This window comes from Sinocyclocheilus anshuiensis, unplaced genomic scaffold (genome assembly GCF_001515605.1).
Source record: "Sinocyclocheilus anshuiensis isolate Anshui unplaced genomic scaffold, SAMN03320099.WGS_v1.1 scaffold484, whole genome shotgun sequence".
Taxonomy (NCBI): Eukaryota; Metazoa; Chordata; class Actinopteri; order Cypriniformes; family Cyprinidae; genus Sinocyclocheilus; species Sinocyclocheilus anshuiensis.
In genome coordinates this window covers 36,124-52,458 of record NW_015555722.1, presented here as the reverse complement: position 1 = coordinate 52,458, position 16,335 = coordinate 36,124, and the positions used below count along the sequence as shown (strand labels likewise).

Sequence of the window (16,335 nt, the reverse complement as noted above, 5' to 3'; positions counted from 1 at the left end):
TTCAAACATGAAGATACTGAGGAACAAACAGGTTGGTTTTCATTTTCAAAGCTGAACTCACTCATTTGATCCTAAAATGTCCAGCTCAACAGAAAAATAGTACAGAAGTAATCTTAATTTTGCATAACATTAAACCCCCAAAATCTACTTCTGAATAAAAACAATGAAAACCATACATTTCTGTAACTTAATTATGCAACAATATCTAACAAACACTTTATTCTGCATAATGTGAAATGAGTGATTACATTTGTTGTCTGTGATTTTTTTTTTTCAACTCATCCTCAAAAGTGTTATACTAGCATTAACAAACTTACACTCCAAAAAAAAAGTTGGATTTACTTCACTTTTTATGTCAATTGGGTTACTTGGCATCTATAAACATATTAAGTATTTAATATTTAAATACTTAAGTTTATTAAGCATTTATTAAGTAACATTATTTCAATAAACTAAAGTTAATTACATAAGGTTAATACAATGCCTTTTACTTGAATTTTTGAAAAACGCTTTTGACCACAGTGTCGGACAGAGTCCCAAAACACACTTGCAGCCAATCAGCAGTAAGGGGCGTGTCTAGTAATGATAGGGAGAAGAGAGCTTTCAGTGAGTGCACGGATATTAGCAGATCAACCATAGATAGCGAGAGATGGCAGATAAAACAAAAAAAGGAGGAAAATTTCGGAGGAACAAAACATTAAAAAGAAGGCTTACTGTACGGTCAGGCAAGAGATAGGAACCACATAAATATCGGAGCAGCATCCAGCAGTGAAGAGAACTCAAGGAGCGGGAAGGCCTGGAATCGGATGCCGAGGTTGCTTCGTTTCTTCTTGATAGGTGAGTTAACATTGATTTTGCCTTTTCACACAACTTTTCTGTTTTGGCTTTTGCTTAAAAATGCTTGGCCGGCAGGCCAAGGGTTGTGAACGTACATGTGGGGCGGAGTTATCAAAATAGGGGAGAGGTCCTGTTGGGGTATGGGCATATTTGTTTTGGTGCTTTCAAATATCAAAATTTTTTGGCAAAAATCGCTTAGTGCACCTTTAACAGTCTTAATTTTGTACAAAACTATTGTCGATTAAGTTCAGTTAAGTCTAAAATGTAATATTTTTATCTTCAGCCAAAACAAATAATCCAGTTTAATTGATTTTATTCAAACAATTCTTAAGAACAATTGTTTACAGCTTTTACAAGTTTTTCCAACAACTATTATCTATTTTATTTAACTCTTTTATTCTGTTAATACTGCCTTCACTTTTCAAAATCTAGAAGTTATCTCTACTTATTACAAAAAAAGTAAAATAAAAGCATTTTGCCTTTTAAATGCAAGGATTTATACAATTCTCACATACAAGGGTTCTGTAAGTGCAACCAAACTTCATTAAGTTCAGAATTACAAAGAGAAACAATTAGTAACAGATCAGTGGTGAAAGGTTAAGTTGTTTTAGATTCAATAGGTTTTCAAATGGTGCTCCCTACATATGTGAAGTGCTTTGAGTGTCAAGAAATGTGCTATATTAATGTTATGAGAATGGTCTGCCCCGTCACCCGACAAAAATCCTATTGAACTGCTCTGGGATGAACTGGATCACAAGGTCAGATAGAAATATCCAACTAGCGAAGAACACGTTGCAAGTTTTAGCTTTGACAAGAGACAGGGCAGATTGTTTGAGCTGACTGTTTGGAGAAACTAACTTTCTGGATGCTAAGAGTATGTAAAGTGAAAGTGAAGTGACGTGACGTGTGGCCAAGTATGGTGACCCATACTCGGAATTGGTGTTCAGCATTTAACCCATCCAAGTGCGCACACACACAGTAGTGAACACACACTAACCTTTATCACACCCCTTAGGAGGCAAGTGAGCCAATGAGAAAGTGCACCTCCCGAGGGAAAGTTTACAACCCTTTGTCTTCAAGCATGGAGTTTTGCAAATGTAGTTTAATTGGATGTTGATAAAAAAAAATTAAATATTTTTTAATACCAATATGTTGTCATTATATAATGCAAAACATCATCCAGGAACTTACATGAGAAAGCTGATAGATTCCAAACATGGTATGCCTGTGATATTAAGTAAGTAATGCTAAAACATTTATTCAAAGAATTTAGATTAATACACAGGCGAAACATTATAAAAGAACATATTATTACATAGTGTAATTGAATAGATGATTATATGTATCTCAACTGATTATATAGAGGGTAAAGGGGTTATGATGTAATGTACAGTACAAGGGTATATTTTCTGTTTCAAAGTACATATAGAGTGAAATTCTATATTCCTTTGAGTTGTCTTATCTTGATGTCATGTCTTGTTACCACAGTAACCAGAGACCTGGTTCTGCCGGGGTGTTAGTTTGGGGGTAGTTCACATAACACCTAGTTCTTAACTGTTAACACACTTTGCTTGTTGGGTAAGGATAATTTTTTTGTAATATTTTATACCAGGAATGTCAAATTCAGTTCCTGGAGGGCCACAACCCTGCAGATTTTATCTCCAACTCTAATTGAGCACACCTCAATCAAGTTCTTCATTACTTGAAACCTAAAGGTAGGTGTGTTGGGGCAGGTTGGAGCTAAACTCTGCAGGACTATGACCTTCTAGGAGCTGAGTTTGACACTCCTTTTTTAGACATAAATGGCAGATTTGGCCATTATTGATTTCTGTTCTACTGTTGCTTTGAATTGGGTGTTAACTTGTATTTGTCTCTTTTCACCCTAGACCTGAAAGAAGAGAGTGAAGAACTGAATAAAATTCAAGATAAAGATCAGTATAAGAAACATCATGATTTCATAACTGGACAAAAATCATTTAGTTGATCACATACTGCAAAGACTTCCTCACAAAAAAAGAGCTCAAAAGACTGGAACTAGAAGTCATTTCACCTGCCAACAGTGTGGAAAGAGTTTCAATCAACAAAGAAGACTTACAAGTCCACATGAGAATTCACACCGGAGAGAAACCTTGCACCTGCCAACAATGTGGAAAGGGTTTCCCTGACAAAGCAAACCTTAAAAAACATATGAGAGTTCACACCGGAGAGAAGGCTTTCACCTGCTTTCAATGTGGAAATTTTTACACATAAAAACACTCTTAATGCCCACATGGGAATTCACACAAGAGAGAAGCCTTTCACCTGCAATCAGTGTGGAAAGAGTTTCGTAAAAAAAAAAAAAAAGCATTAAAAGCCACATGACAATTCACACAGGAGAGAAGCCTTACACCTGCCATCAATGTGGAATGACTTTCAATCAACAAGGAGACCTTAAAGTCCACATGAGGATTCACGCTGGAGAGAAGCCTTTTGCCTGCAAACTGTGTGGAAATAGTTTTAGTGAACGTGGAAACCTTAAAGTCCACATGAGGGTTCACACTGGAGAGAAGCCTTTCACCTGCAAACTGTGTGGAAATAGTATCATTGAAAAAGGAAGCCTTAAAAGGCACATGAGAATTCACAGTGGTGAGAAGCCTTACACATATCCTCAATGTGGAAACAATTTTATTCAACAAGGAAGCTTTAACATGCACATGAGAATTCACACTGGAGAGAAGCCGTTCACATGTGATCAGTGTGGAATCAGTTTCACCCAGCAAGGAAGCTTAAAAAGGCACATGAGAATTCAAACCAGAGAGAAGCATTAACTCTGCAAACTGTGTGGAAGAAGGTGATTTAATTATGATCAGTGTAATAAAAATGTATTTTGCCATCAAACAAATACACCTGAAAAGTCATGCATATGTGAAATCCTATTTGTTCTTTGTGTGGAAAGAGTTTTAAATAGCTCTGCAATATCAACTTGCAATAGAACAATGTAGTGATACACCAAAATTTTGGTGACCAAAATAGCAAAAATCCTTTAGAGGGCTGAAATCATTAACTGAAACAGTGACATTTTATTAGCTCTTTATCATGATTAGATTAGTCTTCGTTTTTCTCTCTCAGTCTGGTATTGCTTGTGTTTATGTTTGCAAGCTGTCTTGAGTTTAAGCCTTTGGAGTTTGTTTTAATAAATATTACCATTATTTGGAAACCAGATTGTCTTTTTCTTCATCATTTTGATAAAACATATACTGGATAATAGACTGGAAAACAGAAGTATTGCTGCCCACCCACGAATGTTCTCTGACACTGGTCCCGTTCTGCTTAAAGACTATTTCGCCTCGGGTCTTCCAGTGTCCAGCTCCGCCTTGGCATGAGGATCCCCTGTGTCTGCCTCCAGCCTCTGAGTCCTGGACTCCACCTCAGCCCTTTTGGCACAACCTTGGCTCCTTGCTCCCTCGTCTCCACTGTGGCCCATCATCCCACTGGCTCCACCAGGCTCCCTCGTCCCTCTGGCTACAAGGTTATGGGATGCATCATGCTTGACTAAAGAGATGCGTCTTTAATCTGGATTTAAACTGAGAGATTGTGTCTGAGCCTCGAACATGATCAGGAAGATTATCCCAGAGTTAAGGAGTTAAATGCAAAAATTCAATTCAATTCAAGTTTATTTGTTTAGCGCTTTTCACGATACAAATTGTTGCAAAGCAGAGACGGATCCCCAGTGAAGACCTCGTCTCCTAGACAGCCACTGGGACAAGACCACAGGATCCAGTTGAGTCCTCTGCACAATGCGACTTCGCTGCAGCCTGGAATTGAACTGCTGGTTTCGTCTGGTCAGAGGAGAACTGGCCCCCCGACTGAGCCTGGTTTCTCCCATTCTGTCACCGATGGAGTTTTGGTTCCTTGCCACTGTTGCCTCTGGCTTGCTTAGTTAGGGACACTTAATTTCCTAATTTGTTGACCCTGCATCATTTTGGAAGAAGGTGGAACAAGGCTGTTCTACAAAATAAGAATTGAAAACTTATAATTTAGTCAAAAGAAAGAATTTAGTAAAAGAATATTACCAGCCATCTCATATTTGATATCGTTCCAGTTACTAACATAACCTCGGTTCCCTGAGATAAGGGAACAAGCGTTGCATCGTCTTAGACAACCTATGGGGAAAAACTCTGGTACTGAAGCCTGATTTGTTCACATTTGTGTAGCTGCACAAACCAATGGTGCTCTAGCCTGCCAGAATGGGCGGGGCTGCCTGGCTATATAAGTCGGCTCAGAGCACCATCTCATCAGAATCACTCGACTGAAGTGACAGTCATTGATTCGCGTGCAGCTTATAGTACGTCTAGTTACGCAACGCTTGTTCCCTTATCTCAGGTAACCGAGGTTACGTTAGTAACGGGAGTGTTCCCTATCAAAAGGTAACTTGTTGCGTCGTCTTAGATGACCTATGGGTAATGCATCCAGCAGCGCCGTGCTATGAGCAGATGCAGAACTAAGCCTGCTCTACGAGCTCAACCCAAGGAACACTCAGCGAGGGCTCCATAAGCCTTAGCCACAGAAGAATCCCAAGTATAATCTGAGGTCTACTTGACATAGCCCTTCCACCCAAGGGGGAAACGGGTAGATATTAAGCAGATAAGATATGCGCCTGCAGGGCAGGGATGTCCAAATTTTAAAATCTAACGGAGATAGATGGCGACGACCAGCCAGCGGCCACACAAATCTCTCCGATAGAGATCCCACTGGACCAAGCCCAGGAGGAGGCCATTCCTCTGGTGGAATGGGCCCTCACACCTATAGGGCATTGCAAGTCAGTTGAGGCGTAAGCCAGGGCTATAGCATCTACTATCCAGTGAAATAATCTTTGCTCACTTATTGGCCTCCAAAGCACACAAAGAGCTGCTCCGTTTGTCTAAACGACTTAGAGCGCTCAACGTACACCATGAGTGCCCAAACAGGGCACAATAAGTTGGGACCCAGCTGGCTTCGTGCTGAACACCAGTCACTGAAGACTGACCACTTATGGGCATAGAGACGTCTTGTAGACGGAGCTCTAGCCTCTAGAATGGTGTAAGTGACTCTCGTGAGGAGCTGACTAGACTCCCGTCGAGGGGCCAGACATGAAGGCTCCACAGCTCCGGCTGGGGGTGCCAAATTTTGCCTTGTGATTGCGAGAGAAGGTCTCTCCTCAGTGGTATTGACCACGGGGCTGCAGACAACAGCTGGAACATCTCTGGGAACCAGACCTGGTTCCTCCAGAGAGGGGCCACAAGGAGAAGAGAGCATTTTGTTTCCCTGACTCACCTGATAACCTGGGTTAGCAGAGTGATCGGAGGGAAGGCTTACAAATGGGTGTCGGGCCAATCTGGGGCCAGAGCATCCAGTTGTCTCAAGAAATAGATTAGGCAGTGACAGTTGTCTTCGGAGGTGAAAAGGTCGACCTATGCCCTGCCAAAAACTGACCAAATCATCTGAACCGTCTGGAGATGTAGTCTCCATTCCCCCATTTGCTCTGTGCCCAAAGCAGGAGACGTCGAGTCATCCTGTCAAGGGAACATGACCTGAGGCCGCCTTGGTGGTTGATATCATTCAAGATGGCGCTGTACATGGCCGCCTCGGTTTGTTGCTCCATGGTACTTTTACTGTTTTTGTTTGTCCTGTCTTAAGCAACATTTTTCCGATCAGCTTCACTAGAAATGAACTCTTGGACATAAGGAATAGCACACCAGATAACTTTTTGCCGACATTTGAAAATTCAGACGTTTTACTGGACATTTTAGTCCTATACAAGCGCTCCAAACGCAAGCAAGGAAAGCGCGCCGGCGCGCTCGTGAAACTCCGTCAGCGCGGTTTTAGGACTTCCGCTGCCGAGTATTCCTCTGGTGAATCTCCGCTCCCTTGCAAATAAATCAGACAAACTACAACTCCTCACCCGCACAAACAAGGACTTTTTAAACTCCGCTGCGCTCTGCTTCATGGAAACCTGGCTGAACAGAGCCATCCTGGACAGCGCGCTTCATCTAACGGGCTTCCAGCTGTTCAGAGCGGAAACCTGGTTGAATGGAGCCATTCCGGACAGCGCACTTCATCTAACAGGCTTCCAGCTGTTCAGAGCGGATTGCGTCACCGAGTCATAGGGGAAATGGAGACGCGGTAGATTATGTTTTTATATCAATGAAGGCTGGTCGGTGTACAGACATGACAGTTTTAAAGAAGATGTGCTGCCCAAACTTGGAAGCTCTCTTTATTAACTGTAAGCCTTTTTATTCGCCTTGGGAGTTCTCCTCGTTTATTCTGGTGAGTGCGTACATTCCTCCTGACGCGCGTGTGAACGCGGTGCTAGAACTGTTGGCCGATCAAATTACATACACAGAGCAGCGTTATCTGGACTCTTTCATTATCATTCTCTGAGATTTTAATAAAGCTAATCTCACCCGTGAACTGCCTAAATATAAACAGCACATCACGTACCCCACCAGAGACAGCAATATACTGGACCGCTGCTACACTGTTTTAAAGGATGCATACCACTCTGTCCCACTTAGGCCTATATAAAAGCATCCAAAAAGCAGCATGTCATGGGACCTTTAACATTTAACAATGACAAACCTTGGTTCAGTACAAAACTCAAACAGCTTCGCCAGGCCAAAGAGGATTCCTACAGGAGTGGGGACAAAGACTGGTACAAACAGGCCAAATACACACTAAATAGGGAGATAAGAGTGGCAAAGTTAAACTACTCTGGAAAGCTAAAAAAACAGCTTTTAAGCAACGACCCTACATCAGTGTGGCAAGGCCTGAAAACCATCACCAGCTATGAGACCCCATCCCCCAGCACTGAGGCTAATCAACAACTGGCTGAAGACCTGAACAAGTTTTACTGCAGGTTTGAAAAGCAAAAGCCTGGTCTGACACCCAACACCGTCTCACAGCACAGCCATCAACCCCCTCCCCCTCCCTCCCCCCTACTGTTTCTCAGCCTGTACTCAAGATCTGTGAAGAGGATTTAAGCAAAGTCTTCAGAAAGCAGAAGATAAGGAAAGCCAAAGGCCCAGACGGTGTCTCTCCAGCCTGCCTCAAAGCCTGTGCTGTCCAGATATAACCCATCTTCTCATTGTGCTAAACTAATCTTTCTGTCCAAAGAGGCTGTAACACTTCTTGTTGTGCATGAAACTTCTAACATTTAATTGCAGTGCAGTGAAAGTAACACTTATTTGCAATGCAGTGTTTCTGCATTGCAAATAAGATTTTATTTCAAATCTAAGAAACATCTTTCTTAGTGGCAAGCTTTACTTTAACATTGCATAAAAAAACTGTCTCTGACTGTGACAGAAGCGTTACAGCATATGTTTGCTTGCATTCTCTTTACTTGCTTAGATGCACTAACACAGTATCCCTTTTCATAGAATCTCTTAAATGATTCTGTGCATGGAAGTCACATGCTTCGTCAACTGAAAAAGTTCAACCGGCCACAGGCGCATATGACAAATTTACTCAGCTGTTATTGAGTCGGTTCTGTGCTCTTCTATAACTGTCTGGTTTGGGTCAGCCAGCAAATCAGATATAAGAAGACTGCAGCGGACTGTTAGGACAGCAGAAAGGATCATTGGTGTCCACCTGCCCAATCTTCAGGACTTGTACAACTCCAGAGTGAAGTAACAGGCAGGTAACATCATCAAAGACCCCTCTCAACCCCGGACACAACCTGTTTGCAGTTCTCCCCTCAGGCAGACGCTACAGATCTCTGTGCACTAGAACATTTAGGCATAAAAACAGTTTTTCCCCCATGCCATCTCCAGCCTAAACAAGCTAACACAGGAATTATTACCTGTGTTCTGTAATTCATGCCTGTAATTCATTCTCCATCTCTAAATATTGCCTCTCTCTCAAGTACTATGTAAATACATATGCATATTTTTATACAGCTGTATATATAGAGTAAATAATGCACAAATCTGTACATAAATCTTCTGTTCCAGATTCATACACATTATTATTTATTGTTAAGTCTTATTTAAATAGTTCTGTTCTCATGTCAGATATGTATGTATGTATGTTCAGACAGACAGCAAATCATAAATTAACTTATGTGTCTTCTGACTCGAGGCCTGTTTCATAAAACAAGTTTACCAAATACGCCAGGCTTATTTCAGTTAGCATGACTCGCTGTCAAATGATTTGGTTCCATAAAACAAATGACTGTATTAGCTTACATTTTATTTACCCATTACAATAGTCCCTTTACAGTTACTGCTATCATTAGAATACACTTATATGTTGTTTTAAAATTCTACAAATGGCACATTTAATGTCCAACAACGAATATTTTAGCAAAATGCATATTTGACTTAGAATTATTGTGCTCCGTCTGTTTAGTGTGCAGCAGAGCTCGTTCACTCACGTATGCCTCGCCCACTCCTGACAGCAAGCAAAATGGATATATTTGCATGACTTAGAAAATATACTCGTGACATGTCAGTTATGCACTAAGGAAAGCGCAACGTCTCAAATGCATTAAACAGCACATATATATTCGCTGTTTGCCATGGTGGATCCATAATCGACATTAAGGGCTGCTTAAGATTAAGCGTCCACAAATTAGTGAGATTGTGTGAACTTTCATTGTCGTTTATGGAACTGCTTTAGCCCCGATTGATTTGTTAGATTATTTAAAGTCAGATTTTGTACTTTAATCCCTGCTTTTCCTCAGGTCTCTGTAGTGTTGTTGTGATGTCATATTCATGTGCAGCAGTGATGAGAGTTTAATCCCCGCTTTTCCTCAGGTCTCTGTAGTGTTGTTGTGATGTCATATTCATGTGCAGCAGTGATGAGAGAACGCGCTTGAGAAACAGTTTCGAGAGGAGAAATCAATCTACATATAAAATATTGGTCACAGATTATTGGTCACTTTCTAAACAATAAAAGTGTAGCCATCCACTAGTAATTATATATAAATAAATCGTTTTTTACCGATGCAAATATGTTAGAAATGATGCATCGCGATACAAATGCCAACTTGTATCCGATGCACACTTTTTAAACCGATGCATCGCATCGTTAACTTTTTTTGCCAATGCACACAAAGGGTGAATTGGTGAATCTTCCCATCCCTAATCTATGTATGTATGTATGTATGCATGTATGCACCAAGAGCTTCTTAAAAACCACAACAAATTCCTTGTGTGTTTGCGCACACTTGGCGAATAAAGCTGATTCTGATTCTGATATAGGCTGCCACTGTCGTGTTGTCCAAGCGGACCAAGACATTGTGCCCCTTCGAGGCTGGCAGGAAAGATTTCAGGGCCAGACAAACAGCCATCATTTCGAGGCCGTTGATATGTAGGCATCACTCGTGGGTCGGCCAGGAGCCGTATGCCGGGTTGCCCTCATACAGAGTGCCCCAGCCCGAGCTGGAGGCATCCGTCGTGACTACCTTCCTTCTGGAGGTCGTTCCCAACTGCACGCCCGATTGAAACAGGCGAGGAGTTGTCCAAGGGGCCACAGCTTTGATGCAGCGATGGGATCCAGGCGTGGGACGGGACGTGGGCTTTTAGCCAATACTGGAGAGGCCACGTGTAGCAGGCCCAGGGGAATAACTGAGGTGGACGCCATGAGACCAAGCATCCTTTGAAATACCGTGAGGGGACGTGGAGTTCTCAGCTTGAACGACGACGCCACTCGCTGAATGTTCAGGGAGCGTTTCGGCGTAATCCAAGCGTGTATTTGCATTGAGTCTAAGACTGTCCCCAGAAAGGTCACTCGCTGTCTAGGAGTCAGAAGACTCTTGGCTGAGTTGATTTTCAACCCAAGACACTCTAGGTGGTTGAGCAACAATGACCTGTGAGTGGTAAGTTCCCGTTCTGGTTTGGCTAGTACTAGCCAGTCATCGTGGTAGTTCAAAATGCGGATTCCCATCTGCCTCAGGGGGGAAAGAGTCTATGCACTTCGTAAAAGTGCGCTTGGCCAGGGACTGTACTGGCATTTGTGATTGCAGGGAGACGAGAAATGCTCTTTAATGTATGTGGGTCTGCTATCACAGCGGTAGTTTGTTGGGGCACATACTGAACTTGCAGGACGTGCCCTGTTAAAAGAACTCCACTGCTCAGAGGTGTACGAGGTGGGGAATGATCACGAGCTTTCTTTGAGGGGGTTCCAGCATTGGCGAGAACTGGCCCTCTCCTCTTCCTCTCTAAACGCAGATCAGGATGACTTCTGAGGCTCTGGGTTAGCGCTACGCGAGGGCAATGATCTTGGCGCTTCGGGAAGGGGTACTTCCTGGCTGTCCGGGGGCACTGTTGAAGCCCAGGCTCTGGCTTAGGCAGGGGTTGGGAGTGCACTGGCTTTGCAGGCTGCTGTGTGGACGCTGTCTTGGGGCGGCTTGAAACAGTCACCGGGCTGGGGAGCTTAGGTAGAAAATGACGCAGCGCCTGTGACGTCTTTTGTGGCTCAGTGAAGCGCTCCATGAATTCGTCTACGGCAGGGCCGAATAGTCCCTTTGGAGAGACTGGGGACTCAAGGAAAGCCATTCTCTCAGCGTCCCTGATCTCCATCAGGTTTAGCCATAGGTGGCGCTCCAACACTACCAGATTGGCTATGGCCTTGCCTACTGCCTGCGTCGTCGCCTTGGTAGCGCTAGGATCACGGCCAGACTCGTCCATGTCACAGAAAAGTTTGGCCTGAAATACCTGTTGCACAGACATCGTATGCAGGACTGAGCCAGCTTGGCCAGCCACTGCATAAGCCCTATCATCCGTCGGGCTTAGACTTACATAAAAACACTCTTAACGCCCACATGAGAATTCACACAGGAGAGAAGACTTTCACTTGCCAACAGTGTGGAAAGAGTTTTACTCAACAAGGAAAATATTAAAGTCCACATGATGATTCACATTGGAGAGAAGCCTTTCACCTGCCAACAGTGTGGAAAATGTTTCAATTGTAAGACTTGAAGAACCTCAGACACCTTGATCTTCTGAGATATGGGCAATACACCCACAGTGTATTAACATACAGGCATCTGTTCTGACATCTCACTTAGAGAAGATGTGAGAAAAACCCCCTTCTCACCTTTCATTTTCATCCACTTCCTTCCCCTCACCCATCTTTCCTCACTCAAAATGGTCAATAGCAAAATATAATGTTCTACATGAATGCAAGTGATCGTTTGACACACACAAAGGGATTTAATGAGAATTTAATATAGTTTTTTATCTGTTTAAAACATGATTTAAAAAAAAAAGTATAGACAGCATTATTGAGTTTAAAGGGAGTTCTGGTGCCATCGCAGAACTCAGTCAATGAGCTCATGCTGAACTGAAGTAATTGACAGTTCTAGTGATTATAAAGAGAGTGCTCTTTGTTCACTTTGATTATATATCATGTTTGATTATTTTCATTTGTGTATTTTTTTACGCTTTCCCTAAATGCCTATTTCATATCTATAGGCTTATAGGATGCTGCATAAACTTTTTCTTCAAACTTATAAGGAAAAGGTGGCAAATAATAAGTCAGTGATCCAGAGTTTTCCATTTAAACCCATCGCACTGGTTCTGCCAGTATTGTTCACTTCCTCAACGTGAGCAATGACATACATCCACGTCCACAAGATGGAGGTAAGAGAGTGAAAATTTGAAGTTAAACGCTGTCCTGGAATATGCCAATAGTATTTTACATGTCTCATACCAATTTCAGGTCTTAGGCTACGTTCACACTGTAAGCATTAGTGCTCAATTCGATTGCTTTTCCGATTGTTTATGTTCACTTGAGACATAACTGACTGCATTTAAGTGAAAACTCACTAAGAAGGGTATTTGACATTTTTGAGTGTATTTGCTGAGTTAAGTACACACCCTAAGCAGTAGCCTACTTGTCTGTGTTTCACACCATCTCAGATTGTGCACAAGGAAAGTCACCATGCTTTAAATGACAGGAACAGAATGCAGCATTGTGTTTTCATTATTGCTGGAAGCCAAAATAATACAATGAAACTAAGATTCTAATAATTGCACCGCTGCAATGGGGCCCCTGGTGGTTCGAGGGTCGTACACAACTTACGTACTTTGCGTATAGGGAGGACTGGCACTGATGAAGTGTCTTTAGTTTCAGATTGAATTTGGCCAATGCTGTGGCCAGTAAATGCTCATTCTTTTTGCAGTCTGTTCTCAGACTAAGATGATGCAGACAGTAGTCACTGTGACTAGTAAGTGCTCTAGCTGCTGTGTTAAACTGGTGTTAACTTGTATTTGTCTCTTTTCACCTTAGACCTGATGGTGCTGAAAGAGGAGAGTCAAGAACTGAATGAAACCGAAGAGAAATATCAAAATGATAAACACTATGATTTCAAAACTGAAGAAAAATCAGTTAGTTGCTCACAGACTGAAAAGACTTCCTCACCAAAAAAAGCTAAAAAATCACGAAGTACAAACCTTAATCCCCACATGAAAATTCACATTGAAAAGAAGCCGTCAATATGCCCTCATTGTGGAAAATGTTTTACACAGAAAAAACTCCTTAATGTCCACATGAAAGCTCACACTGGAGAGAACCCTTACACCTGCAAACTGTGTGGGAAGAGTTACACACGAAATGGAAGTCTTAAAACTCACATGAGAACTCACACTGGAGAGAACCCTTACACCTGCAAACTGTGTGGGAAGAGTTACACACGAAATGGAAGTCTTAAAACTCACATGAGAACTCACACTGGAGAGAACCCTTACACCTGCAAACTGTGTGGGAAGAGTTACACACGAAATGGAAGTCTTAAAACTCACATGAGAACTCACACTGGAGAGAACCCTTACACCTGCAAACTGTGTGGGAAGAGTTACACACGAAATGGAGATCTTAAAACTCACATGAGAACTCACACTGGAGAGAGACCGTTCATATGTATTCAGTGTGGAAAGAGTTTTACACAGAAAAAATCCCTTAATGTCCACATGAAAGCTCACACTGGAGAGAAACCTTACACCTGCAAACTGTGTGGGAAGAGTTGCACACGAAATGGAGATCTTAAAACTCACATGAGAACTCACACTGGAGAGAGACCGTTCATATGTATTCGGTGTGGAAAGAGTTTTACACAGAAAAAATCCCTTAATGTCCACATGAGAATTCACACTGGAGAGAAGCCTTTCACCTGCCCTCAGTGTGGAAAGAGTTTCAGGATCAAAGAAATCCTACAGACTCACATAAGAAGTCACACTGGAGAGAATCCATTCATATGTGATAAGTGTGGAAAATGTTTCAGATATAAAGAAAACCTTAATTATCACATGACAATTCATTTAAGAGATGAGCGTTTTAATTGTCATCAGTGCGAAAGGAGTTTCACAGACACAAATCACCTTAAGAATCATGTTAAAATTCACATCGGAGAAAAGCCTTTCATGTGCCATCACTGTGGGAAGAGTTTCTCAAGAGAAGGAAGCCTCAAGGATCACATGAGAATTCACACTGGAGAGAAACCTTTCACCTGCGAACAATGTGGAAAGAGTTTCAGGGTTAAAGGAAACCTTAAGTTCCACATGAGAGTTCACACTGGAGAGAGACCTTACAAGTGTCTTCAGTGTGAGAAGAGTTTCAAAAGTCAAAGCAGCATGAAACGTCATTTGAAAACTCATTCTGGGAAGAAATTGCCATTTTCCTCAGAGTCACAAGAGGTTTAGAAAAAGAAACAATTTTTACAATCATCTGTACATTCATTCTGGAAGACAATTAAATTGTGGTCAGAGTAGTAAAAATATTTTTTGCCATCACACTTATATGGAGCCAGAATGATCTCAATAATAATTCACGCAAAAGACTCGATGCACACATGCATAACCCAATTCACATGCATGAGAAATAATTCACGTGCACGAAAAATATATATATATATTCACAAAAACCAATTCACGTGCACAAAAATAAGTATATTCATAAAATACGTTTCACAAATGCAAAACACAATTCACAGATGTACAAATGTGTACCAAATTTTTGAATGTTAAAAATTCACGAGTTTATCATGGGCTGTGAATGTGAATTGCTCTGGATTTGTGTGTGAATTTTGAGACAACATCTGGATGACAGTTACAGACGTCTTCATTCACATTCATCTTTGTCTCTTTCATGTACATCACATTGATTTATGTATTAATTTCTTAGTGTAATCAACATTCATTTACTTTTCATATTATATTACTGTGATTAACCATTGTTAATGTTATTCTTATGTTGTGTTGTGTATTGTAATCTCAAAGATTTTTTACATCACAAGATGATTTTGGTAAGCAGCAGTTGTATTTGCTTGGTAACAGTTGTGGAATTTATGCTGGTCAGACAAAGACTGATCATAAAGAAGAATGCAACAAAGATTATTCAGTAATCTTTATTCAGTTATTTGATCACTTTATCTCATGCTTTCTGCTCTTTCTGTATCGCTATCCCTCGGGGTCCTGTTATAAACAAAACAAAAAATGTAGTAATAATGCATGATTTAAAAAGCTGTTGAAACTGTCAACAAGAATGTGTTGCAACATGACTGTTTTGAGTGTGCATGTTATCACATTGTCATCACTTGAATGCGAGCCATCACATCACTTTACACACAAGACAAGCTCTGCTGTGACAGCTCTTTCATATTCTCAATAAACAAAAAGTATATTTTCATAATCTTATATTTATTTACCACATGTCCCATCAGTAAAAACATTATTTTATGATTTACACTGAGTTTCTGACTCTAATATCTTAATGTGGTATGCTATCCACGTGAATAATGATTCTTCATTAAATTGGTCATTATTGAGTGTCTAAATGACCAATTTTACTTCCAAGTTTTAAGTAAACATGCAAAAATAAAACGATAAACCTTTACTTGGCTAGTTAACTGAAATAAAACGATCAACTGCACATACCTCTGCTGAATCTTAACTTGAACGGTGGACTCACGCTGATGACGTCAGCATCCAGGTAGGCACGCCCAGGGCATGCGATTCATACGCCCACAGTGGGTTATGATTGGTCGACAGACAAAATTCACACACAAATCCAGAGCGATTCACATTCACAGCCCATGATAAACTCGTGAATTTTTAACATTCAAAAATTTTGTACACAGTTGTACATCTGTGAATTGTGTTTTGCATTTGTGAAACGTATTTTATGAATATACTTATTTTTGTGCACGTGAATTGGTTTTTGTGAATATAGATTTTTTTTTTTCGTGCACGTGAATTATTTCTCATGCATGTGAATTGGGTTATGCATGTGTGCATCGAGTCTTTTGCGTGATTTATTATTGAGATCATTCTGGCTCCATACACTTATAGATTCATGTGAAAAGTCATGCAAATGTGAGACCCTGTTTGTGTTCTTTACTAAAGAGTATGACAAGAAAAAAATGCTGTGTGAAATCAAGGCTACATTCACACCTCACCTGAATGCGGGCTACATCTGATTGTCACCTCCATGACTACTACTTTTACTTATTTTATTTGCATATTTTATTGGAAATAAGTGGCC

General features: G+C 41.1%; 1 protein-coding gene across 1 annotated transcript; it reads left to right on the top strand.

Annotated features, from left to right (window-relative positions):
• The first annotated feature begins 8 nt into the window (after positions 1–8).
• On the top strand, positions 9–14,720 carry LOC107672518 (gastrula zinc finger protein XlCGF57.1-like). The gene is made up of 2 exons (XM_016465745.1): positions 9–31; positions 13,087–14,720. Exon 2 carries the CDS (start codon positions 13,092–13,094, stop codon positions 14,493–14,495), a length of 1,404 nt encoding a protein of 467 aa, XP_016321231.1. The 5' UTR covers positions 9–31; positions 13,087–13,091; the 3' UTR covers positions 14,496–14,720.
• Positions 14,721–16,335: the final 1,615 nt, after the last annotated feature.

Coding starts and splice junctions, on each gene's coding strand:
- LOC107672518 (XM_016465745.1), top strand. CDS start 13,092: ATGGTGCTGAAAGAGGAGAGTCAAGAACTGAATGAAACCGAAGAGAAA.